Here is a 27,262-nt window from a genome sequence, read left to right as displayed (position 1 = left end):
AATAATTGAATTTAATATTTTAAGGATAGTATATCAGTAATGAATTAAATTTTTTGTATGACAAAGATAAAAGGTAATCAATATTATATTAGGCCAAGTTTAGGAAAATTATAGTATAGGTTTAGACCATTAAAGAAGATGGTTAACTATCATTCAATGACTTATGGAAAAGGAGTGGTATTAAATAAGTTTATACTTCTTCTCAAACCCTTTTCGAATATGTAAACAAAGTCATCAAGTGTTTGACAATTTGTTATTGAACTATTTTTCTTTTCTGTCGTTTCTTGTTCTTTACATATTCAAAATAAACATTTCAATCAATGTTTCCATTTGAGAAGCTGAAACCTGAGAAATGTTTGCATATTTTTACCATTTTGCTTGATAAATGACATAAACAATGAATTGATTACCAAGTTGTTTCAGATAACTTTTCTGTTTATCGACTAATTAATCCAGCTCTAGCCTAAATTTCAAGTCACTTTTCACCAATCCCACTGAATTGTCATTCTACATTTTATTCCATCCAGTAAAGTCAAAATGACATTACAATAATAATTTATTTATTTAATATTTCGGCACCTTAGATCCCAACAATTCTCATTTGCAGACCTGGCAAGCAAACACTTATAGTATGTTACTAATGGCCTTTATTCAGTGGGGACATGGGAGCCCATCTGCACTCTGGCACATCAGGCAAACAAACAGTCACAAGACCTGTAAACTGGTGTTGTTGCTCACAGGGTTTCTGGCCTGCTTGTGTGTGTGTGTGTGTGTGTGTGTGTGTGTGTGTGTGTGTGTGTGTGTGTGTGTGTGTGTGTGTGTGTGTGTGTGTGTGTGTGTGTGTGTGTGTGTGTGTGAGAGAGAGTGTGTGTGAGTGTGTGTTAGACTTTCCAATAATAGAGCTAGTACAGTAAAACCTGTGCCTGTGATGGATGTACAATGCTGTGGACTTACTCTGATCTGCATAGTTTTTAGTTTTTAGCTCTAGCTGACGTGTGTGTGACTCCAACGTCACCAGTCGACACTGGAGATCTTTCTTCTCACCATCCTGGGAGTCTTCAAAGACGATGTACCTCTGCAAATAAAGACAGGAAAGACAGGAAAGAGAAAAGAACAGATCTTTTATTATCAAAGGGTTTAACTGAACATCAGCATTGTGAACTTGTGAAGATTATTTGTTTATGGCAGCAACAGGTGACAGAAAGTCAGCTCTGAATGACCTCACAATCATCATCATCCATGACATCAAATTATTTGAGTGTACTTGAAAGAGTTGGGGCTCAAATGATGTTGTGGACTAAATCCATGTGTTTGTGTGTGTGTATGCGCACGTGATAAAGATCTTCTTGTGCCAAAAGTGTTGATTCCAGTGGAAAATAGAGTATACAGTATCTGTCTCCTGCCCATTGTGAAAGTCATATCACCTCTCTGCACAACAGGTGCACAGCGGCAGCTTCCCCATCGGGGGAAAAAAAAAAGATCAACAGCTACAGTCACAGCCTGTGTGTGGTGTGTTCTGTCTGTGTGCACACACACATTTGCATGGGCACATTTGTAACACTTTATATTAGAGCCAAGGTTGTTTTTTCGATCTTCACAGCAGCCTTTGTCGCTAACAACAGAGCTTCTCACAAGGGACCTAAGACACTCCAAGTGTTTTACTATCATGGGCAACTGGATAAACTATCACACAGGAGCCAGGACAGTAGGTGCATTCTGAACACCGTCATGCTAAATAAATTATTCTAATGAATAGTCAGAATAAATCAGTGTGCTTTGAGCCAGCTTCCCAAACAGTCTCCAACCACTAACCCACCATGCTGCCCAAATCTGATCCATTTAATGCTGGGTTAACCACTGCTTCCTGATGGCAATTTGTACTTTGTTTGTGAATAAATAGATAAATTTTATGAAACTTTCATGATCGCTGAGGGGAAGTGGGTTACTGAAGGGACAAATTGTAAGATAAAGTAAGGAAAAACTAGAACAAAGTAAATGCAGATACTAACATAGCCTGTAAACACTGGAGGATACTAAAAATATATGAAAAGAGTGTGTGCATTTACAACTGCAGTAGAACCTACTGAGGCAAAAGTAAATTAATTAAGTAAGTAAGCGACCAAGTCAACATGCTCACAATGATGATGCTTACCTGCTGATGTTAAGCAGGTGTGATTTACAACCTTAGGTCTGCATGACAGCAGGCTATTGATTGCAAATTAGCACTGAAACTCAATAGTTTTGCAGTAATTTGGTACCTGACAAACTCAAATTTTGGCCTGATGACAGCGTTAGACAGAATGTCAGGGGATCACCAAAGTTGAGCGCTGAAGGCAGCACTGATTTCTCTACCAAATCTATCCATTAGTGTTGAGACATGTCACCCTGGACTGCAAATGTTTATCTCATGGTGGTACTAGAATTAAAATCAGGGGATCATCAAAGCCATAAAGCTATATCCTCTGGGGACCAAGACATGACAATGCATCCTATAGTTGCTGAGATACTAAAGTCTGGACCAAAGTGGACTGACCAACCAGGGTTGCACCCAACCTTTCTTTCCAGAGATTACTGGATTGGCGAGATCACAAGTATATAATCTTGCAAATCCAACTTGCCAGGCGTCAAGCTATACACATGTGGACGGTACAAAAAATGATCAGACCAATCAGTGTCCTTTGAAGTAATAGAGTCGGCAGCTACAGGCGTGGTTTAGATGCGACGATGGTGAGAAGTAACTGCTAGCTTCTAAACAATGGCTGCCCCCGAAGAGGTTAGCCTGTATGCTGCAATAGCAGCAGTTTTATCAGAACTGGACAACATTTCTTAATTTAAAAGGAGAGCAAAGAACAGTGCTGAGGGCTGTTTTGGATGAAATAGATCTTTTCGCTCTTCTCCCGACCAGCTTCTGTAAGAGTCTGATAGAGCAGCACAGCTGGTAGAGCTCTCCTACTATTGTTCTGATTGGTTGAAGTTAGCCTGTGATAGACAGTTACAGACAGATGGTTCGTCCAATCACCTTCCAAGTATTTTTTGAAAGCGCCTGCCCTTTTCCAAACAGTTTCCAGCAGCTCCTTCCCAGATAGATTCGTGAAGCAAACCCTTTTGTGACACAAAGTACAGATTCAGCAGCTTGTTGTGAATCAATGCATTTAGTCGACAGCAGAAACACTGAATTTTATGACACTGACAAAAACAGTGTATCTAATGTGGCTTGGTCACATAAGGGCTGATACCATGTCTGCTTAATAAAAAGATCAGCATCAACACTAATCCAACCGACTCTTCAATCTATAAAGCTTTACTGCTCTGGTCGTCGATAATAGTTAAATGAATATTTTGGGGTTTTGGACTGTAGCTCAGACATTTGAAAACATCACCATGGGCTCATGGGAATTTTGTAATGAGCATGCTAAACTATTTTATTTTTAACAGACCTAAAAATTAACTGAGAGTATAATTAGTAGATGAACTGATAATGAAAATAACCATTAGCTGCAACCTAATTCAAAATACATGGAATAATAGGGCGATATGTAAATCTAAAGTTTCTTACTGTGAAAAAGAATGGAGAGTCTCATCACCCGATATGCAATGTTAAAATAAAACATTAAAATACATTTCCTCATTCCCCTGTTACGATATACACCAACATATTTATCAGTTGACTTGAACAGCAGAAGACTGACATCAGAGTTGACATTTAAGATGCTTTGACAGAAAAAATGTGGTAACAGCTATAACATTGAAATCTAAGACTAAGAACCATGTTTTTGTTACTCTTTTGGGTGGTTGGTTTTGTTATTGGAATCTACTGATCAGCTGAGTCAAAACTAACATGCCATCTTGTGATGTGGGTGCTCAGTGGGGTCAAGCCCTGTGGGAAGATGTCATCTGCAAGGGCATGAGGATCACCTGTGCGCCCTGTTACAAGCAGCCTCTTCTTTCTACCCACGTCACACTGAGACTGGAGGTGTCTAAGGTTATCTCAAGATGCTTTTTTTTTACCTTGAGGCCTGTTTTTAATTCTTTTTAAAAACACAATTCAGGCATTGATGGCCTGAGATGTGTTCTCTGCCTTTGGCTCTTAATATGTGACATCTAACTCGTACAAAAAGTGAATAGATTTTGCCTTATGATGAAATCGCACTTTTTTCTCAAGGGTGAAAATAAGGGTGCACGCAGGGGGGGGTTATCTGGGCTTGGGGTTGAGAGACTTACAGAGGGCCCAGTGGGGTCTGGAAAGCCAAGGGAGCATCATAGGAACAAAAGGCAATGGTAGTAATGCCGCATTTTCGATGTAATTCTACTAAGAGCATTAACGTAGCACTGTGCTAATCTACAGACTGAGTGTTTAGTAGTGGGGGGGTTGGGGGGGCGCGCTGATCTGCAAATTTACAGAAGACAAGCTAAATAGTTACAGGGTTTCACTTCTGATCATTTTAATTGCCACCAGGAAAAACATCTGAAGAGGTCGGATTCTCCTTAGATTTAGACCAATTAACTCCATTAAAGACTAACAAATTGTATGGATGACTGTCTCAACACATTCATTAGAATAACATCTTCCCTACATCCTCCTCTCTTACCCTGCTGCTCATCATATGACCTAGGAAAGAGGCCTGTGCATATGACAACGCTCCAGAGAATGAGTGTTCAACGGTTTTTATGTGCGCTCTTCCCCCTACGCTGCATGTATAATGCTCCCTTTGTCCCTGAGTGCCAGCACACACTTACACACAAACACATGTGGCTCCAGCACAAGTGCGAGCACATCCGCACAGACAGGGCACCACTGTATAGGCACTCAATTGACAGAGTGAAATTAACTCCTCTTAGTGTTTTTGGCTGTGAGGTTGCTACTGGGACATTTGGGAAAACAAGGGGTGTGTAAGTAAGGCCTTGTTCATCAGATGCAATAAACTGACAGAGGAACCACAAAATCAAATATCATGATATTTTAGACCGAATACATACACACGGAGGTTTAACCAATCAGCATCTCTTGAAGAACTCAAGCTTTTGGCATGGTTTAGGTGAGATGAACAGCAGGAGAAGTGACTCTTTGTTTCAAATCAACAATGGAGGCTCCTCAGGAGTTTAGGGTAGCTGTTATAGCATCAGTTATATCAGACCTGGGGCCTCATTTATAAAACTCTACGGAGAAGCCACACTAAATCTTTGCAACGTACAAAAGAGGAAATGTAGGTACCACAAAAAATATTCTGATTTATAAAACCTGGCATACGCCCAACAGTGTGCAATTTCCTTTTATAAATCAACTTGGAAATGTGCATACATGGATCAGCCCCTTATCCGCCCTCTCCACACCCAAATTCAAACATAAATGGTCAATGCAAAGATCCTTATAAATGCTGAAAATGGAGTGGAGCCACTGATCAATACAGTAAATCAAGGTCACAACCAAGAGGGAGACATTTTTTGGGTGAGGCGAAGGTAATAAAACACTTATCAATTCTTTCATTCACGTTGAGGAGGACAACCTGAGGACAGTGAAAGGCCATGGATCCATCATGCAGCATCACACAGATGTGTCAGCGCAGTATTTAAGTATTTACAGCAATCAGACTGACTTCACGCCCACCAATGTGATCGCGACCATCAGTGGTCTTGCCCACCCTGAGATATCATTTGAAAATGGAAGTTTGATACATGCACAGTATTTATTTATTATGTTCTGTTACGGTGAACATTATGCATTATGATTAGGACTCATAATAGGGATATGGAGTGTAATGATTGTGTGAGAGCGTTTAATAGCTTTATTTCCAGGCTTTGATAATTAATACAATCCATATGCGCAGGTGGTGCGGATGTATCGGTTGATGTTCTGGAGAAGGCAGTGCATATGGCAGCAACTGCGCTGTCTCCAGTTCGCTCTGTGCACTGCCACAGCATGGTCCATTTTCACTGCAGCAAGTTTGCCACCAAACAGTCAGGTCCTCTCTGCTACACTCCAGGGGCGATGAATGTGATGGTGAGACAGTGCTGATCAAATTTTGATTTAAGATTTGAGTTGGCTTAAATCTTTTACAACGGATTGGTTTTTATGAAGGTTGAAGGGAGCTAGCAGTGGGACTGGTGAGGATGCGAGAGCATAAAGGAGCAACTTTGTACAGATGCAGAGGGAGAAGTAGTATATCACACAAAATTGCTTTATGTTCTGAAATACATACATCACATTTAATTTGTACAATCTGGCTTTTCTGGCTTTTTCACGCTATTAATTTTGAGATATTTTTCACTGGATAAGTGAAAATATTATTTGGGATCACTACAGTCATAGATGTTCATCCTCTGGACACCATGAACATCTGTCTTAAATTTCATGGCAATCCCTGTGAAAGTTGTTTAGATATTTCACTAAGAGTCACAAATGTCAACCTCATGTTGATGCAAGAAGAAAAGCCAGTTGACTACAAAAGTCTGGAGGATTCTAGAGGCCATGGCTGTCTCTACAGAAAATGCATGGCAATCAATCCAAATTCTTTCACTCTTGACCAAAGTGTTGGACCAACCAACTTCGTTGTCCCTAGAGCGACGCTGCTAGCATGACTAAAATCTTTCTTATCCTTAGGCGATCAACTTGCTCATTTCATACAAGCAGTTTACTATGTGTCAATGCTGTCTTTTAATACATTTCATGTTAACGATCCATGATCAATCAATCAGCTGCAATTTAACGTGAATATGCTGTGGTCTCTTCCAGGTCAGCAGACTACCTCGAAAGGACAAAAGAACTGTGGGAAGTGCTGTTTTTCCCCAAGAATTTCCTGCCATGCCTTTTCCTCTGCTGTGCTGAGATAAACTACTGAGTGGAGGTATCCCTCTGGGCTTGGAGCTGCAAAAAGCATGACTTGGCTCATACAAAGTGTTTGTTTGGTAAGATTAATCTGCTTCTTTGATTTGTGAGTGACTTGTTGCCAAAGTGAGCAGCTTAGTAACTGAGTCCTTGCCATGCTACTTATTGGCCTCCATTGAGCAGGTAGTTGGTGGTGTGTGCTACGAAATTTGGTATCGATCTGGTCACACCTGGCTGAGTAAGTCATTTTGGGAAAAGTTTTCCTGTAATGCTTGTTGGGTGCTTGTTACGGGTTGGCTGCAGCTGCGAGACGTCACTGCAGCCCGCTTAGAGCCAGGGCGGGCCCGGTTTGGCCCTACTTTGGAGCAGGACCGTCGCGAGCACAGCCAAAGGTGCTGGTGGAAAAATGGCATTAGTTGTTGAATCTCTTGCCAGAAAACGGGAAGTGAGCTGGGTTTGGGGTAGGAGGGCATGGCGGTCATGGATGTATATGAATTAAGACCTTGTTCGCGCAGATGCAGGTACATACAAGTCTACTACTTGTACACATGTTCCAAGTTTAAGTATATATGGATATGCATACTTGTAGTTAATCCTATGGATATGTACAACAGACCATAAACACATTTTATTTTTCACTATTTCAAAAGTAAATAGGTGTATGGCTGGTGTATACATGCTCTTTCTTTCAACATGACTTAATAAAAATTTGTACACAAAAAAACTTGACTTTTATAGATGACCCATTTATACAAACAATATGAAATTCAAACATTCACCTAATATCAGCAATAAAACTTTCAAGCTAGTGTATTCATATTTCAATCAGATATAGAGCATTTTTAAACATGCCCTGTCCTATACCTAATGCCACAAGCCAGTCTGAATAGGACAGCTGGTATAGTGAACAGCTCTGTTCATTAACCTCATCCTGACACGGTCATGACTGCCACATCCTGAAATGTAATTGTTCATTCAAGGTCCTACACTGACATGTACAGAGGCTGACCTCTCCTATAAAAGAGAATTTAGAGTCAAAGAACGAGATCTGACATCATCTCAGCTCAAGAATTACACTGGTCACACCAACACGAAAGCTGACAAGTTGCCTCACTGAGTGAAGAGCTAGTTATAAAGGGGATGAAGTATTTTACACACTGCAGCCAGAAGAACAACATAAATGTAAGCCCATCACATACCAATGGAAAATCTTGTGTTAACAGGTCTATCTAAAAAGCTTGGCAAAATGTTATGACATGACAGAAATGATTAACATAGTGCTGTGTGACCTGTTGCGCCTGTCATTCAACATTTAACCGTCAAGTCAAATGTCACCAACTTGAAAAATAATGAGGAGTGGCAAAAATGACACATGTACAGACATCATACCGGGTTTCACAATGCTTTTCCCAGTCTAGAGCATGTTGGCCACCACTTTTTTTGCTAGGATTAAATGGCTAAAGGCTGGAAAAATAATAAGCCAGATTAAGTGCAAATCCCTGCAGTATTTCAGGGTTATTTAAGATGGTTCATTGAGGGGCTGCTTGCATGAGGAACAGAGAGGTTTAAGGAGGAGGAATTTTGTGGGTTTGAGCTTTACAAGTACAATAACAAACCTCAATGAAATTCACTGAATAATAGCGTTGCAGTATTATAGCTATTGCAATATCAATATAGTGACACAAACTGTTTTTATTAAAAGGATAATAAGAAAATTATAGATGATAGATTTCAACATACAATTATTTCAGAAATCTTGATATATGAACCTTTGTTAAGTTTTTGGTTTTCAAGGTGCAGTTTAAGTTCTGGTTTTATTTTCTGGCAACAATTTTAGATTTCATGTTGTTTGTTTTCTTATGAAGTCTGTTAAGTAGTTCTTGAAAATACAATTCCTGCACACAATATTGATCATGGGCTGAAAAGAACAAACCATGACTTCAGGGTCCTACTGCATGAGCATGGTAGAATACATAATACATGTCACATTCAATCAGCAGTTTTCTTTGTGACTCATTTCAGATTTTTTCTCCTGACAACAGTTGTAACCAAATGATTCCTGGAAGTGTGACTGCGCAGGGAGATAGTCAAATGACTGCAGCAGCAGTCATTCAACATAGACATTTCAAAACAAAAGCATATAAATATTTAACCTACTAAAAGAGCCACATTAGAACGCTAAATAAGCCATTAATATTTAGCTAAATTTACCGTGAAACAAGTACAGAACTATAAAGTCAACTGACAGCATAGTGTAAAATGTTCATTGATGGAAATTATTGAACTCCTGTGTTTGGTATAACTAGTCCACACTATTTTTAAAAACCAGTAGCTGTAGGTTTCATGAATACTTCAGAGATAGGTTTAGACATTCTAATTCTGTGGCTTTTGTGTTTTTTTAGAGATTAGATAGATATTCTTTCCTCTTTATTTTTACAGGTACTGCTTCGTATCACAGACATGTTGCAAATAATCTCACTGTCACCAGTGTCATCCAGGATGACCCTAACATTACATTACTGTGGGCAACTTATTGTGATTACAGTAAAAGGAGTGGTGTGGCCTTTGGTAGAGCGGGCAACACATTACATACTCACCCATACCTGACAACAGGTGGGAGGGAGGTGCACACACATATGTACAGGAGCAAAGCTGAATAACGCTTTGTGCTAACAGACTTCTAAAGCAAAACACGCAACACTGTGGATCGTACTTAACTAGGGCCGAAAGAAATGATTAATTGTCGATTCATCTGTTGAATAGTTTCTGAATTAATTGATTATTTGTTTGGTCTGTAAAATGGCAGAAAAGTGAGAAAAATGTCCATCAATGTTTTCCAAAGCCCAAGATGACATCCTTATGTGTCTTGTTTGTTTCATGACCCAAAGACATTCAGTTTATGGTCATAGAGGGGTATGGCCAGCAAATGTTTACATTTAAGAAACTGATATCAGAGAAATGTGACTTTTCTTTACTTAAAAAATTAATCAAACCAATTAATCAATCAACAAAATATTTGGTAATTTAGTTTTACAACTAATAAAGTAACCATTGCAGCTCTAGAGCCCACAGCTTTTATCTCATCTGTGTGCCTGTTGTTACAATGGATTTAATACAGGCTTAGTGTCAAGATGTAATACTGGACGACCACTGTGAACCAGTTGCCAATAATGCACCATCACTTAAAGTCACATACAGTGCAGTTAAAGAAAACTAGGCCAAGCACTGACCTAATAACGGCGTAAACACACCGTTAAGTTTCACCCAGATTGTTGGTGTAGCACAATAACAACTGCAAATATGTCACTGTCCAAACACAGACTGCACCATAGTGATGAGGCAATAATGAGCATGGCAATAGGTGTGTCACTTGGGTTGAGCTAAATGAGGGGGCAGTGAGACAGTCATTAATCATGAAGCTGAATGTGATCACTGACTGATTTGAATTTGTTGGAGGCAGGAGAAAGCAGCCTCCTGATAAACAAATCACTGGGTGGTTTGCATAACTCAGGCCTGACTGGAAATCAATGTTGAGGTCTTTCAAGCTAAACACCCGTGCTGCCTATTAAGCTTGATGCCGCATCAACTGCATCTGCAACTGGGTCCCGAGAGTCACTGGCATCTATGGTGACATGAGGTCGCAGCTAAATTACAGTGTGTGTGTGTGTGTGTGTGTGTGTGTGTGTGTGTGTGTGTGCAGGCGGTCTTTTTTAAACCTTTTTCATGAACCTGCAAACCATCACGCTAGTCTTCTTTTAACATAGTTTCAATTCAACCCGATAGTTGGCCGTGGCGAGTATCAACAACCACTTTATAAAGTGCAATTCTTCTTCAAACACTTGCTTTATGGGGTTCTGCAAACTACGCCGAATTAAATGATGGTTCACATACTTCATATACAGTACTTATTCATGAATACTGAGATGTGATATGTAGTTGATGAGCATCACAACAGGGAATTGCCAGATTTTCATATTCGGCTTGGCGTTTTATCTTTTCATACCAAAGCAAATAATACGAGATCCTAATCTATAATCCGGGTGATGAATTAGTTTGGGAGTTAAACCCACCTCTTCGGCGTGTTTTCTCAGTGCCTTCTCTCGCTCATACTGGGTGACGAGCTGCTCGTTGTCCTCCTTCAGCAGCTCCAGCTCCACTTCGTGCTCCTGGTTGACAGCGAACACCGAGTCCAAGTTCTCCAATACGGCGACGACCAGCGGCATCAGCTCCTTCACTACCTCCTCGTCGTATTTTTCGATTAACCGTTCAAACTCACGGTATATTGAACTGGCCAGCCCTGAGACCCGCTCTGACATCATGGCCGAGCTGCCAGAATCGTCCTGATACAGGACTACGTCGTCTAGCTCCATTTTCCTGCCTCCGCTTGCACTTACTTACCAGCTAACGTTAATGAGCTAGCCGCAAGCTTCAGCTGGCCAGAGGCTGTCCGCCTTGCTACTTTCAGCGCAACAAAGCGGTGTTACTAAAACATAGCTTGAACGTTATGTATTGTACAGAAGATACACTGTACTTCATAAACAAAGTCTATAACACTAAGTCGTCTGGACGGCTGACTTTAAAAGCTTGCTAGCCTGGTAGCTAGCAGTCCTGAAAAGTCTTTACTTGGTTCCTGATTAGTTTCCCTGTCCAACAGATGAGCTCCTGCTGCTGCCTTCAAGTGCCGTCGGAAAGCTGGAGATGAACACAATTTAACAACATAACATAGTAGTAAACACTGCAGAGACAACGTCAAATTTGATCTCAGTGGTTACCGGATGTATGGAAAATAAGCTACCTAATTTCTGAAAATGACTTTTTTTTTTTTTTTTTTTTTTTTTTTTTTTACAAAAAGGCAAAAGGTGCAATCAAAATATAATTTGAAAGCGCTACACTGTTGGAAAAAAGTTGGAAGGCTAGAGTCCTACAATATAACGGATGAGTGGCGACAAACAGTAGGAATGAACACTATCATCTCATTAGTTTAAAGTCTAAAAGAATCATTTCTCCTGACCTTTTGCTTTATAGTTGCAGTAATGTGACGTTTAGAGGGCGGACAACAACCCGTATCAACTGATTACAAGAACAAACAGTTTATTTGTGGCTATCTCTTCAGTTACAGCCGTGGGCGATGCGCACTTCTCATCGTTTATTTTCTACTTTTCATTGAGTTACCTTGCAAATGCATCAGTTACTGGCGTACTATATCTGTTTCATTCTAAAGCTGCAGAACAAATAAAGCAGTCACCGGTTTGCAGTCTACAGTTCGATGTTTCATGTAAATTCATTAGTAGCAACAACTTGTTCAGTCAACAGCCGCGCTTGAAATTGCCGTGTCCGCGCTTGGATGTAGGGACATACGAGGATCACTTGAAGATGTCATGTGCTGGTGACGGGACGTCGCGGTTACGTCACATGCTAAACAGGGTTGATGTAGTATAGAGTAAAAGCTGTAGCGGACGCGGAGTCATCTGTTCATTGGAAACAATTCAGAACTATTCACACCCCTCCCATTGACTCATATGGCTTTAGTCAGAAGACTCATTCAACTTCTAAGCCTCCAATTTTCCTCAAAATCTGGATCACTTGCATTCAGTTCAACAGGTTGCTGTTTCGGGGGTTATGCTTGTATCCCTGCTGTTAGAAAAGAAATCCAGGGATGAGGAGTGCGCTTCACAAAAAGCATTTATTTGCATCAAGGAGTCCAATCCATTGTACTGAGGATGTGAAACAATTATGCAGGCATCAGATGATTCTGATTCAACTTATTATTATACATTACCTGAAAAAAAAGAAGTAATATCCATGGCAAGTAAACAGGTTCCCACATAATGTATAAGTACATTCAGTCTACCTCTTATGTATATCGTTTGCTGAACACCATGCATTATTAAAACTGCATTGTAGAAAATGCAGAAGAAAACTTAATGTAAACACACTGCAATCAACAGTCCTTTTCTGTAAACCAATTCTGTTTACTTGTTTATCTGTAATGCATAGGCACTGTTCACCCTGATGTTTAAAGACATTAAACACAAGACAGACTAACTAGTCACGACACAATGAAGACATAATGCTTCAGTCCTGCCCTATATCCTCACATCCTGGACCAGACTGCTCTTCAGTCCTCCCCACAGATAAGGAAGACAACATCAGCCACTTTCAGTGACCGTGAGGCAGCCTCTGCCAGCCGTACAGCGCTCACAAACATAAAATGTAGAACACTGACGTCACAGTAAAACTGCAGCACTGTCAAATATTGTACACAACGCACATTCAAAGATCATAGCATAAAGTTGCTCATGGAGTAACTCAGAGTTGAAATAAAACAAATGACAGGAATTCAATAATTAAAAAGTGCAATTTAACAAAGTACTTCTGCGCCAACATTTTAAAGAATCAGGTTCATTCATGGAGATCACAACAGGTAAATCTCTGTGGTTTCATGTCTTCCAATACCATTACAATCCAGTCTGGGAGCACATTTGTAAGGAGTCAGTCTATGGTACATGGTACATGTCAGATAGTATTGTGCTGGCTGTTGTTTAAAGACGACGGGCAGAGAGAGAAGGGCCTGTCGGTGGTAAGACTGCTGAGTGCTCGGAGCACAGCGTCAGGCATGTGATCCGAGAGCATCCTGGGACTGATCAAAATACTCCTGAAGGCCATTTCATTGGACCAGTCTGCACGGTAACGGACCTGGGAAAAACAAGATCTGAGGAAAAAGGCAGAAAGAAGTTTGGTGGTAAATCATACTCAGAATTCTCATTTCAGAGTCTGAGGCATCTTTTTGGGACTGACTGAACAATACATAGATATACACGACCAGTCAAAAGTTTGGACACACCTTCTCATTCAATGGTTTTCTTTATTTTTATTATTTTCTACATTGTAGATTAATACTGAAGACATCCAAACTATGAAGGAACACATATGGAATTATGCAGTAAACAAAAAAGTGTTAAACAAACCAGAATATGTTTTATATTTTATATTCTTCAAAGTAGCCATCTTTTGCTTTGATGACAAACTTCTTGCATTCTCTCAATCGAATCATGAGGTAGTCACCTGGAATGGTTTTCAATTAACAGCTGCGCCTTGTCAATAGTTAATCTGTGGAATTTTTTGCCTTCTTAATGTGTTTGAGACCACAAGTTGTGTTGTGCAGAGCTAGGGTTGGTACACAGTTCAATACAGTGAATAGCCCTATTCAGCTACTGTTCTAATCCATATTATGGCAAGAACCACTCAGCTAAGTAAAGAGAAACGACAGTCCATCGTTACTTTAAGACATGAAGGTCAGTCAATCCGGAAAATATCAAGAACTTTGAGTGTATCCTCAAGTTCAGTCACGAAAACCATCGAACACATGATGAAACTGGCTCTCATGAGTACCGCCCCAGGAAAGGAAGACCAAGAGTTACCACTGCTGCAGAGGATAAGTTCATTAGAGTTAAGAGACCCAGAAACCACAAATTAACAGCACCTCAGATTAGAGCCCACATAAATGCTTCACAGAGTTCAAGTAGCAGACACATCTCAACAACAACTGTTCAGAGGAGATTGTGTGAATCAGGCCTTCATGGTCGAATTGCTGCAAAGAAGCCACTACTGAGGAAGAACAACAAGAAGAGGAGAAGTGTTTGGGCCAAGAAACACAAGGATTGGACATTAGAACAGTGGAAATCTGTACTTTGGTCTGATGAATCCAAATTTGAGATTTTTGGTTCTATCCGCCGAGTCTTTCATGAGACGCAGAAAAGGTGAGTGGATGGTTTCTACATGTGTGGTTCCCACCGTGAAGCATGGAGGAGGAGGTGTGATGGTGTGATGGTGTGGGGGTGCTTTGCTGATGACACTATTGGTGATTTATTCAAAATTCAAGGCACACTGAATCAGCATGGCTACCACAGCATTCTGCAACGACATGCCATCCTATCTGGTTTGTGCTAATCGAGACCATCGTTTGTTTTTCAACAGAATAATGACGCCAAACACACCTCCAGGCTTTGTAATGGCTATCTGACCAAGAAGTAGAGTGATGGAGTGCTGCGTCAGGTGACCTGGCCTCCACAATCACTCAACCTAAACCCAGTTGAGATGGTTTGGAACTCCTTCAAGACTGTTGGAAAACCATTCCAGGTGACTACCTCATGAAGCTGATTGCGAGAATGCCAAGAGTGTGCAAAGCTGTCATCAAAGCAAAAGGTGGCTACTTTGAAGAATATAAAACATATTCTGGTTTGTTTAACACTTTTTTGTTTACTGCATAATTCCTTATGTGTTCCTTCATAGTTTGGATGTCTTCAGTATTCAATAATAAAAATAAAGAAACAACATTGGATGAGAAGGTGTGTCCAAACTTCTGACTGGTAGTGTATGTATGAATATGCTTTGTGTTTTGACAACAAATCCTCTGCCATCATCTTGTCAGTCAGCTCTCCTTTCTCCATGCTAAAGTGAAATGTGACTCCTGTTACTTTGTGCTGCGACTCTGCTGCTGGCCTGCTGGCACACGGAGCAGACACCTCTGGCAGCTTGTAATGACAGTACAGACATCCCAAAAAAAGTAAGGTATTATAATGGTATTATAGTAAAGGTATTTTAATATGGATATATTCTAGGAGAATGTACATTTCTTGTCATTTTGTTCTGTTTTTGTTGTTCTTATATATCGCTTTTATTCTTCTGCATATTTCTGGGACTTTGAATGGGAGCAGCTGTAACGCATGCAAATATTTCTGATTCTGACTCTGATAACAGTGTCACCATTCTATAGTTTACCGAGCATAGAGTAGTGTCAAGTTTATGCTTCAACTGTAAAATGTCCCGGCCAGTAAATCTTTTGGTTGCAGTTGTTTATTTGTTTTTTTCGAGGAACCTAATCAAAAACGGTTATTAATTGTATGGGTTGTAAAGAAAATTAATATCATTCTTGGATTTTTTTAAATATCGATAATGTTATTCGCCTAAAACACCCTTTATCGTCCGCGTAATAGAAGCTTCCCCGACATCCTACTTCTACCTCAGCTAGAGGGCACACATTTTCCTACTCAGCTGCTCATATTAACATCAAATTTGCTGTAAAGTGAATGGAAAATTAACAATAGACAGACCTCCGTGACGGCCCATCTTCTGTGATATGCAGAATGCGTCCAGGCAAAAAGAGAGGTAAATGTGCAGCTGTGTGGGCAGGAGAGTCATCTGACGCCAGGCTCTGATAGGATGATGAGTGGCGAATCATCAGTGACTCCTCCCCAAGCAGCGGCTGACTAAGCTCCTCCTCCCTCCTGTCGTCCATCTCTGTGGGAAAGTCGTCTGGGTCTCCTCCAAACAGCTCGTACCAACACCCCTGCAGCAGGATGCGGTACTGGAAAATACAGAGAAAATGACTGACTGTGACTTAAAATACTGAACATTGGTGTCAAGGTGTGAAACCATGGTTTGTTTGTTTTTTACCTTTGGCTTACTGCAGTTGGAAACTATCTTAAGAATCTTTCTCTTCAGATCCTCCATATTAGGAATGCTCAGCCTGTACAAACAGAGTGATAGCTGATTGATTAAACACTGCAAAGGGAGAACACAGCTTTAACAGAACAGAGGAAAATGGAGCATGTGAGCTGCACTCATTTTCTCCTCTGTGCCTGTAATAACAGGGCAGAGCCAAATATAGAATTGCCATCACGCACTAGTCTATAATAGTCTATGCACCACAGCACATTCATATTGGCCTATGAAGACAAGAGTCTACAGTGCTGCTAACACACAAAAATATATCTACCTTACACAAGCCACAGTGAATATTGTCACAACAAAATTAAATTGCTACAAAGATGTAACCAGTATTAATATAGGGTTACATTTATTCATTAAGACGTGCTAGTTTAAAGGGGCACTATGTAGTTTTGGAAAAGAAGTTTAAACTCGGAATTTTAATATTTACAATATCAATGAGGAATAATACAAACAGAAATTGTTATTTTTTTCCATTACTGAAACAAGCTGTTCTCAGAGGAAACACATGTAGAGAAAGTAAAACTAAAGTATGAAACTGGGTTTCCCTTTAAGGTCAGTTAATTCAGTCATGAAATGAAAAGAGTTCATTTATTTAGTTTGTCAGACAATCAATCAATGAAAATCTTTCTCTTCCAATTAGAAGTCTTTCCCCAAAACTACACAGCGCACCTTTAATTAAATAATATGTTCTAATGGCTGTTAAGAATATACAGTAAAAAAGCTTTGTCTTACCTGGGAACAAGATCCTTTCCCAGTACGACCGAGACCACAAAGTCCTTGGAGTAATCAGCTAAAGCTTTACTGTACATAACAGATCGAAAAAACCCTGTTACAATGGAAGTTGTGGCCAATAATTGAGAGTGCAGAAAGTATATAAACATCACATGTTTTAAGTTAGACCTGTAAAAAATACATTTGATAACAGGGCTATCTTTATCATACATCTTTATCTTATACTGGGTGCCTATGAACGAGACATTTTTCAACCTGTTCCTTAAATAAGTGTCTTTTTTAACTGTATACAATAACTGACCGGAGAAATCAGTCCCAGTCTGTCCACTGTAAGCTGTTTGTACTTGCCACAGTGCTACTGTACAGTTATCATTACCTCAAGAGTCCCCCTGGTGGAGAGAACGAGTAGCACTGCAGGGTGGGGAAGGAACTGCGCAAGAGGACTGCCAGCACTGAGGCTGTGCCAGCACCCAGACTGTGACCAGTGATGACCAGTTTATACTCCTAGAAATACAGGAATGAGGAGACACATTACATACTCTGAGGATTGTTATCGACGTATTACCTTCGCAAGTTTTTTTGTTATTTCGTATCAATAAATGGTTAGAAAATGTACGCCAACAACATCACAATTTAATAATAAGTACTTCACGCAAGAAATGAAATAGATGATTACCACAAAAAAGATATTCCGTCAAAATAAAGTCAGCCATTAAAACAAGTTTTAAGTGGACATATTACCTCATGCTGTAAAACAGAGATAATTGCAATATTTATAGAATATGTAAATTAACACTTTAAAATGTATATGTAGCCCTTAAACCTCACTGGACACAGGTATTCTGTGTGTGTTTGTACCGGCTAATGGAGGAAAGCAGATTTTGGTGTTTTTGTGGTTTTTATCAGAAGTATTGCAAATTAGCATCATGTAGTTTTCCCTGCCTGAACTCTACCATCCACGCAGAACTTTCCCACTGATAATATCTTGTTGCTTCCAGCTATGATGGAATTACGATAAAACACAGTTATGTCTGCTGCAGCTGAAATGTAGTCTTTGACCTCTGTTACACTTCTTACCGGTGCAATGTTGAAAGCCTGGTTAAGGATGCCATCGTTGACCAGCTTCTTGTAGATATAACTTGCCGCCTGGCAAATGCCCTGCAGTAAGAGACACATGCATGCGTTGATATCTTGGAAAACAAACACCTTAGATAATCCTACCTGAGAGTGGTGTAAACATCACACAAGTTCAACACAAGTTGAGAGTAGTGAGTTTAAAAGGACAATGACCTTGTGAGCGTAGCAGGCTCCAGACACTCCTTCTACAGGCAGGTTCTCACATTCAGCAGACAAGTCTGTCAGGACATCCTGCAGGACAGACACCGTGTCAGATAATATAGCCTGAGAATCTGATTACCCACGTATCAGACCAAATGTCAAAGGCAACAGTTTAAGGCTGCATGTAGAATATTATTTTGGTAGAGAACAAATTCCTGTGTTCAGAATCAATGCTGGGGGACAAGATTCAGACCTGTAGACAAACATACACAGGATTGGAATATATGGATTATGACTGTCACATGCGTTGATACACTCATTCAAACACCCTCACTTACGCACCACACTTTCACTTAAATCTTCTTTTTTTATACAAACATTATTTTTAGTGGCTCATGCCGTTAGAAGAACTCTTCTTTCAGTTATCAAGTCATCCATACAAACAGGGAAGTGATTCTAAACAGTAAGTGGAGATGGAAGGAAAACAGGAAGCACTACAAATTCACAGCAGTTGCACAGAATGACTGATGAAAATACTGACCAAAAAAAATAAATCACATCTCTATTACACATGTGGACAACAAGTGTCAGATAAATCTGGCCTGGTGAATAAAAAAGTAATAAACAGTTGTCTTTTCCCAAAAAAATGATATAAGAAAAGAAAAACATTTTCAAAAAGGCGCAACTCACCTTCAGTGACAGTGTTCCTCTGACAGCCACCAGAACAGCCTCTCTCTTATGATCCAGAGCCACAAAGAAGGGGATCTCATAGATCTGCAACAAAAACAGTTTGCCTACATGATCCACAGAACATGGCTGAACAGTTTGAATCATTGAGACTGTTGGACAGGTGCTGACCTCTAAGGAATACAACTGAGAAGAACCTAAAATATCAACACAAAGGAGTGCTCCTGACAGTGACAGCTAATAAAATGTCTACCTGGTTGTGGAAGCTGACATAGATGAAGTCTCTGTACTGCAAACCAGTGCTGAGCAGGATGGATGAAAAGTGACAACCGAGGTGGTCTCCTCCGACGATGTCATACTCACCCGCATGACTCCTACAGCTGAAACACACATTTTGATTTGGTTGTGAACAAAGGCAACATAAGCCAGTTGACCAAAGACAGAGACACTGTCAACAATCTCGCAGTTCCGTAGCTGGGTACAGATTTTTGAGATGTAAAACAAGAAGACAAAGCCACTAAACTGTAAACATGATCTCTATTTATGCTTATGGTTTTCTTGTTCCAATTACTGATTTCATCCTTTTGGTTCTCACTATCATATTATTACTAAGGCGTCAGATTTGATAAGGCTCAACTGAGTAAAAATATCTAAGAATAAATGTTTTACTTCCTTATGTTTCTCTGACGCTGAGATTACGTAACTTGTAGGCCAAGTTATGTGCTGTCATAAGAGCATTTGTCTTTTCTCTATAAGCAGAAGAAAATCCAACCTTTTGCAGGACAAAAAACTTAATCTGTAGTTCACTGTTTTTTGAGGCAGCCTATTTCTGCCCTTTAACTGAAAACCTATAATGATCAATTTGAAAAATATTGGAATTGGGAATTAAATGCTATGTAATTTTTTATATAAACTGTTACTCATCAATTAAATATATTTCACATAAAAATAGTTTAAAAGTATAATTTAAATAAAAAGTGTTATTGCGTCAATTTCATTGATATATTGTAATTACCACTTGGACATTTCACTTGGGATGAGCTTTTATTTTGTGAACTGTCCCTTTAAACTAACCTAACTGACTCAGACAACAGTCCATCTTACCAGTCTCCACTGAGCTTGCAGGGCGCAGTAAGCAGGTTGGAGTAAATGTACAACGGCCAGCCATAAGCTGCTGCAGCAAACTGCATGCAGTGAGCTGCTTTCTCCAACTCTGCTTCCAAATCTTCTCCCTTCAAACGGTTAAAGATAAACAAGCAAGCAAAAATATTGAAGAATTAGGATTTTATCTGGCAGACTTGCATGACATCGATGGTTTTCCTCGCTGGTTTACCAATATTCCTGACTGCTCTGAGGTGTACTTACGACGGGAGAGGAAGGGCTGTGATCAATAATGACCTCTGGGTCTCTGCTTTGCTCCATCTTATCCTGCTCCTGATGCAGCAGAGCCAAACCGGCTGCTATGTCACTGGGAACCAGGTCTGTGTCCTGCAACACACACAAACACACACACACACACACACACAGTTTGTTTTAGTTTTTCTTGATTTTTACTATGATCTTATCCCAAACCCACAAACTGCCAGATCAAAAGCAAAGGAAGAGAAGGTGTCCCTTACAGAGAAGAATCCGCTGAAGAGCTGTGCGATGCTGGAGAACGCTGCACGGTGACTTTCGTCCTGCGGCAGACAGCAGCACAGGAGTCGCAGCCTGCTCTCCCACACTTTGACGGCCAGGGAGCGAGCTGTGAAGAGGAACTGGGCGCCCTCGTTGCTCTGCATATCTTGTACTCCCAGTGGCTCCATGGCAGCAGGCTGAGGACGGGGGTTGCCCAATGGGTCGAACACAAACACCACGCCTACCCCAGTGAAAAGCAGGATGATCCAGCTGTTGTGACACAAAGAGAAAAATGCTGGATCAAAACAGCCCTTTGACAAATTATAAACTGTGACCTCATCGCCTTAAAGAACCTACCTGGCAACCACTGCTGCAATGACAGCACCCACTGTGGCAGGATCGCAGCCTTGGCTGTCATCAGACACCCAGACAGCTCCCAAACAGGCCCACACCAGCTCAGGGAGGTACAGGAGAGCTCGCAGGTACACCAGTGCAGGGATAGAGCGCCGGGGGCCAGGGTTCGTAATGGTACCTGAGAAACGAGCACAGAAATGAGAGTAATTAATAAAAAATATACCTTTGCTTTGCACTTGTGAAAGGGAAATGTTTAATTAGCTGTACTACAGTAGTAGGTAATGATGCCACAAAAAACTTGTTCCATCAGAGTATCAAGCAAGCAAGCAACGCCCTGAAAAAGAGCTGCAAAGATAAGTCGATTCATCAGTTTTTGGATCAAAAGAAAATGAATGCCAGCTCTTTTGATAATCGATTCATCGTTTCAGTCATTTTTCAAGTAAAAATGTCAAACATTTGCTGGGTCCAGCTTCTTAAATGTAAGGATTTGCTGCTTTTCTTTGTCATTCATGATAGTAAATGAAGAGGGACTGGGTTTTGGACAGTTGGTTAGAGAAACAAAGCAATCTGAAGATGTCGCTTTGGGCTCTGGAAAATTGTGATGAGAACACATTTTTTTGTTTTTACATTTTATAGACAAATGAATCAATCAATACGAAATAATCTGCAGATTAATTTATTCTGAAAATGATCCTCAGTCGAAGCCCAACACTGAAATGCAAAAGTTTTAAGTTGCCTAGGAATACTATCAACGGGATGTCATATTAAATCGCAAATTGGATACTATTCCATACTATATACTACATTCAGCCTTTTGCAAGTTTATAACTGTTGTGTACATGTTGCTGTAATAATTTTCACCGTCGATTAATCTGTCAATTATTTTCTCTATTAGTTGATTAGTTATTTGGTCTATTAAATGTCAGATAATAGTGAAAATGTTCAGTGATTTGATCAGTGTTTCTCAAAGCCCTAGATGACATCCACAAATGTCTTGTTTTTGTCCACAACCTAAAGATATTTAGTTTGCTGTGATGGAGGAGTAAAGAACCCAGGACACTATCTCATTTAAGAGTCCAACTCTGAATGGTGTTGTGTAGGCAGCAACTGTCTTGCAAACTTCTTGTATTGCATTTTGCAGACAACCTGTATTTTGACACATTTGCTGCTGTGATCAAAAAAGACACCCACCCCTACAATAGGTTATTCATGTCTAATCATCCTGATAAACCACAGCTGATTTACCTCGAGCACTGACATAGACAATAGCCAGCAGTGACAGGATGATGAGCGCCAGTACAACCAATAGTCCAACCAGATAGCTGTGAAGTACTCCTTTCCCATTACAGTCAAAATGACCCTTGTGGTAGGTGTACAGGATCATGGTGCCAATCCACCTGAGAAGTAAATAACAGTAGAGAATGACAAGAGCAGAGTCAATGAATGTTATTATGTAGCTGGACATCAGGTGTCCTGAGTCTACAGTGAGTAATTGCCACTTATGAAGGTAAAAACATACCAAAGTACACGGACGAATAGTTCGAAGCAGCCGGGGAGGACAAGGTCGTCACTGGCGATCCCCCACCGCCGACCAAACACCACGAGTCCAGGCATTTTGCAAGTTGACAAGCCCAAATATCTCTTTTGTGGCAAATTATCTTCTCACCACTAGAAAGTGGACAGGATTCTCTGGAACAATGGACACTTCAAGCCTTGCATGTCTCCACTGCCAAAGCAGCAGTTACAGTGGCAGGAAACGAGCTTGACCCGTTGTCGTCACATAATAACGTACTTTCCTGCGTTGCCAAATGAATATAGGTTACCAAATGGTTTTGCCTATGTTAGCTAGCTACACGATAACGTCAAGCTGAGTAATCAAGGAAATGTGTACCCATCGACGTGACCTAACTCGTTAGCCAGGAACGCCCAAGTAAAATTTATCTCATAGACAGTGTTGCGGTCTGCGATATATCAACGCACAGCTTGCCAAACATTAACGACAGCCAGTAGAATCATTGCGTGACAAGCGTAGGCTAACGTTACTAACACGAAAGCTAGCTAAAAATACTCTGAACGATTCCGTAAAAAATAGAACGAATGCCGTACGTCAACCGCTAATATTGTTATATCGTCGTATTGTTAGTCGTATCAATGTTTTGCTTTATGTCGAACGTTACCTATTCATCTCAGAAGTGTAGGTAACATCAATCATAGCCAAATGTAGAAAGCTGGTTTGTTTTGTTGTGCTCTAGAACGAGCAGTGTCCGCCCGCTAATGGTACACTATTGCAACAGAGGCTAGTGTACAGGGGTTCCGGTATTTCTTTCTTCCTCTAATAAAAGCGCCCCTCTTCCCAAATGCCACCTAGTTTTGTACACGGCTTTGTGAACTATACTGTTTACTTATCGTTGCTTCGATGTATTGTTCACAAAATAGCAATTCACGCAATATAACAAAAACATCATAACATCTAAAGTTTCTTGTAATCTCGCATGGGTTCCATGGTGTAATGGTTAGCACTCTGGACTCTGAATCCAGCGATCCGAGTTCAAATCTCGGTGGAACCTGTCTTTATATTTTTCTTTCACATCTATATACAAATGTCCATCCATCCATCGATCCATTTTCTTCCGCTTATCCGGCTATACAAATGTAATAACGTGTAACACTACGTGTGTGTGCAGTAAAGCCCATGTCAGCGCGCACTCAAAAAATACGAGCAGACGTAGTTAACGTCAGCATCTAGGTCACGTGGCTATAACGACGTCAGTCCAACATGGCGGCGCACATAACACGACGTCCTTATTTATTTTGTTGCAGAGCAGTAGTAAATGTTATTTCACAGCATGTCAAACCCAGGAGTGTTGAAATAACAGACTTAAACAGAGCTTTGCAGCCGAGAGCTGGTTACGGGACTCGAGGGACAGACAACTCACAGGTTAGTTGCTTAACACAAGTGCAGCTATAATCTAAGACGTTTCACCTCTCATCCAAGAGGCTTTTTCAGTTCAGTTCAGTGAACTGAACAAGCCTCTTGCATGAGAGGTAAAATGTCTTCAATAAACTGAAAGACCACAGCCACAATTGTGTTGACTTCAATATAACCGACACTGCAGTCAGGCCCCAAAGCAAGATCGAGCAACGTAATGACCGTTCCTTGTATTACACCAGGATGTGCTTACTTCAAATACAAGCAGTACTAAGCTATTACTTTTTCAAATTGACCTCCAGAGGTCATTGTTGTGGCAATGTGGTCAGAATTGTGAATGGAGTTTGCTGTGCCATCCTCAAACAAAGCAATACATTCATAAAATGGCTGATGATGTCGGATTTATTTAATGTTTTCTTTTTTCAGGACACCCAAGTGCACATTCCAATCGGTAACTATACACGTCTATGTTTGCCAAAGCAGAATTGGAAAGTATCTTCTTTCTCTTTTTGTATTTTTCAATAATATACACTGCTCAAAAAAAATGAAGGGAACTCCGAATTGTCACAGTATAGCACCAAGTCAGTTAAACTTCAGGGATATCAGTCTGTCCATTTAGGAAGCACAAGTGATTGTGAATCAGCTTCACCTGCTTTGGTGTAAATAAAAGTGACAACAGGTGCAATGGAGAGGCAAAAGCAAAACATCCCTCCAAAAGGGAATGGTTTTGCGTCCGGTGGCCACAGACAGTTGCTCTCTCCTTATCCTTCCTGACTGATTCTTCTCTAGTTTTGTGTTCTGCTAGTGTCCTTGTCACTACTGGTGAGGTGATACCTGCAGCCCAATCAGGTTGCACACGAAGTCCAGCTCCTCCAGGATAGCACATCCATATGTGCGCAAGAAGGTTTGCTTTGTCTCGCAGCACAGTCTCAAGAGCATGGAGGCCGTTGCACAAGGAGAGCTGGACAGGGCCGTAGAAGGGCATCAACCCAGCAGCATGCTGGTATCTGCTCATTTGTGCGAGGAGGAACAGGAGGAGCACTGCCAGAGCCCTACAAAATGACCTCCAGCAGGCTACTGATGTGTATGTTTTGGACCAAACTGTCAGAAACAGACTCCATGAGGGTGGCATGAGGGCCTGACTTCCTCTGGTGAGACCTGTGCTCACTGCCCAGCACCGTGCAGCTTGATTGGCATTCAGGAGAGAACAGCAGAATTGTCAGGTCCACTATTGGCGGCATGTTCTCTTCTCAGATGAGAGCAGGTTCACACTGAGCACATGTGACAGGCATGAAAGAGTCTGGAGACACTGTGCTGAACATTATGCTGCCTGTATCATCCAATTCACGCAAGTTGGATCAGCCTGTGATATCAATTTTCTGTGTGATTTTGAATCCAGCCCTCAGTGGGTTGATGATTTTGGTTTCCATTGACCGTTGTTACGTTATTTTGTTCTCAACAAATTACACAATGTACCTCAGTAAAGATTTCCAACTTGAATAATGTGATCATCAAGATCTGATGTGTGATTAAAGTTTTCCCTTAATTTTTTGAGCAATGTATTTCAACTCCTGTTGTCTCCTAGGACGTCTGACAGTATCTTACAGCAGAAGCAGTGGTCCTGGTGGTCAGCACGTCAATAAAGGTGGCCAAAGTTTAACTTTATTATTCAAAAAAATGTTCCTCCATTGAAAAGAGCATGTAAAGTGACAAGTGACTCTCAACATCTCAACATACATTATATTCCTTTTCTTTAATGACATCTCAATCCAAAGTCAGCACAAAAGCAGAAGTCCGTTTCCATGTACACACAGCAGACTGGATCCCAGAAGATGTTCGACAGAAGATCTTTGAAAAGGTTTGTTTTATAATTCTGTGGAATCAGGATAAAAGCCTCAATAGTTAAGTACAAGTACACAGTTGTAGTTCTCAAAGTTTCTATTTTATAGTTTTCTCCTTAAGGACCATTACATTGTCAACAGAAAAGCAGTACATTTAGTATTTGAATGACCTCTGCATATGCTGATTTTTGTCATCTTGAAACTGTAGCCTAACCAACTGCACCATTTTTTTTGCTTTGTGGCACAGAACAAAAACCGCATCAATAAGGCCGGAGAGCTGCTGGTGACCTCGGAGCTGAGCAGGAGTCAGCAGAGAAACCTTTCAGATTGTATCCAGAAGATTTCTGCCATTATAGCTGAGGCCAGTGAGAAGCCACATGAACCGACAGCAGAAGACATAGCTCTCAGGGAGGACAGGTATTACTAGTAGTAGCTGTACTAGAGCACAATGTGTTTCTATCCATCTTGATTATAAATGTGTCTCATGTGTGTCTGATGTGAAATATGTTGTGCAGGTTAGAGAGAAGGAACAAGGAGAGACTCCACCAGAAGAAGATCCATTCAGCAATCAAAAAGAGCAGACAAGTGGATTTTGACTGATTGATTGCTACTTTTCTACCTCCCATGATTGTATTGTCAATAATTACGTATTATTTGTATGTGTAGTGTTTATTATTTTGTCTTTAGTTTTCTGAAGAATAAACGTATTACTTTTTTACTAAATATACAAACCAGTGTTAAATGTGTCTGATTCTGTGTCATACATCAGGATTTTTTGCTGTATTTCCACTGTGAACATATTTATCATACCTGCTTTATTTTTATAGCTGTTATACAAAAAAAATCTGAGGGGTTACAAAGACTATGGTGGCAACATTTTTGCACATACACCTGTCTTCCTATCAAACTCTCTAAACTCACCCAGCTCACTGTGCCAGCAGCAGGTGAGGTTGGGGAAAACATATTCAGGAGCAGGACAGTCAGCACTGGCAGCCCTCAGGGATGTGTGCTATGCATACATACATATACTGTACAAACCCACCTACTTAATGTATTTTATATTTATTCCTCTGCAGTATTTGTATACAAGTAACAAACACTGTTTTGTTGGTCATTGCACATATACACATATCTGTTTCACCTATTTGTATTTATATAATAGTTTTATGTTTATTTTTACCCATCTTTGTTCAGCTTTGTTGTCATAGTTTTTCAGCTCTGTCTCGCTGCTGGAAATGTGTGCATGTACACTGAGAGCAACGTAAAAACACACAATACTTTGTCTGTAAAGTTGAGTCTAATTCTAGGATTAAGTATGTGTTAAAGTATGATGGATTCAAAGACAGTGGCAATATTCCTATTCAGGTCACACTGGTGTTAAAATAGAAATTACCAATAGGAAGAGTAGAGAAGTACAAAATAGTGCAGTAATGAAGCAGTAATACTAATTAACAACCGTACTTGTACAAGGTTGTCAATATAGTGACA

At 40.4% G+C, this 27,262-nt stretch overlaps 3 protein-coding genes across 5 annotated transcripts in view; 1 reads left to right on the top strand and 2 right to left on the bottom strand.

Annotated features, from left to right (window-relative positions):
* The window catches only part of spag9b (sperm associated antigen 9b), a 45,328-nt gene extending 33,855 nt beyond the window's left edge, over positions 1-11,473 (bottom strand). For all 3 annotated transcript variants that reach the window (XM_084342873.1, XM_084342875.1, XM_084342874.1), the window contains exons 1-2: positions 10,894-11,473; positions 955-1,075 (exon numbers count right to left, since the gene is read on the bottom strand). In XM_084342873.1, the coding sequence (XP_084198999.1) occupies positions 955-1,075; positions 10,894-11,193 (421 nt within the window). In that variant the 5' untranslated portion in view covers positions 11,194-11,473. The remainder of the gene's footprint in view (positions 1-954; positions 1,076-10,893) is intronic.
* Positions 11,474-12,487: 1,014 nt separating this feature from the next.
* Positions 12,488-23,331, bottom strand: daglb (diacylglycerol lipase, beta). The gene is made up of 15 exons (XM_084342450.1): positions 22,524-23,331; positions 22,250-22,401; positions 21,008-21,182; positions 20,653-20,920; positions 20,399-20,521; positions 20,138-20,265; positions 19,287-19,413; positions 19,037-19,120; positions 18,359-18,436; positions 18,146-18,226; positions 17,445-17,572; positions 17,069-17,137; positions 16,280-16,352; positions 15,937-16,190; positions 12,488-13,535 (listed from the first exon to the last, which is right to left on the bottom strand). Exons 1-15 carry the CDS (start codon positions 22,616-22,618, stop codon positions 13,340-13,342), a joined length of 2,031 nt encoding a protein of 676 aa, XP_084198576.1. The 5' UTR covers positions 22,619-23,331; the 3' UTR covers positions 12,488-13,339.
* A 425-nt stretch (positions 23,332-23,756) lies between these two features.
* mrpl58 (mitochondrial ribosomal protein L58) lies at positions 23,757-26,479 on the top strand. The gene is made up of 6 exons (XM_084342137.1): positions 23,757-23,942; positions 24,360-24,384; positions 25,519-25,578; positions 25,709-25,791; positions 26,022-26,191; positions 26,290-26,479. The coding sequence occupies exons 1-6, from the start codon at positions 23,781-23,783 to the stop codon at positions 26,372-26,374; spliced, it is 585 nt and encodes a 194-aa protein (XP_084198263.1). The 5' UTR covers positions 23,757-23,780; the 3' UTR covers positions 26,375-26,479.
* The last annotated feature ends 783 nt before the right edge of the window (positions 26,480-27,262 follow it).

This window comes from Pagrus pagrus (genome assembly GCF_965226575.1).
Source record: "Pagrus pagrus genome assembly, chromosome: 21".
Lineage (NCBI taxonomy): Eukaryota > Metazoa > Chordata > Actinopteri > Spariformes > Sparidae > Pagrus > Pagrus pagrus.
The sequence above is the reverse complement of the archived record's forward strand: the minus strand, read 5'-3'. Positions and strand labels throughout refer to the sequence as shown.

Coding starts and splice junctions, on each gene's coding strand:
- mrpl58 (XM_084342137.1), top strand. CDS start 23,781: ATGGCGGCGCACATAACACGACGTCCTTATTTATTTTGTTGCAGAGCA. Junction 23,943..24,359: donor GAGGGACAGACAACTCACAG/GTTAGTTGCTTA, acceptor TTCTTTTTTCAG/GACACCCAAGTGCACATTCC. Junction 26,192..26,289: donor ATAGCTCTCAGGGAGGACAG/GTATTACTAGTA, acceptor TATGTTGTGCAG/GTTAGAGAGAAGGAACAAGG.
- daglb (XM_084342450.1), bottom strand. CDS start 22,618: ATGCCTGGACTCGTGGTGTTTGGTCGGCGGTGGGGGATCGCCAGTGAC. Junction 20,522..20,652: donor TCTTCAGCGGATTCTTCTCT/GTAAGGGACACC, acceptor TGTGTGTTGCAG/GACACAGACCTGGTTCCCAG. Junction 20,266..20,398: donor ACAGCCCTTCCTCTCCCGTC/GTAAGTACACCT, acceptor AACCGTTTGAAG/GGAGAAGATTTGGAAGCAGA.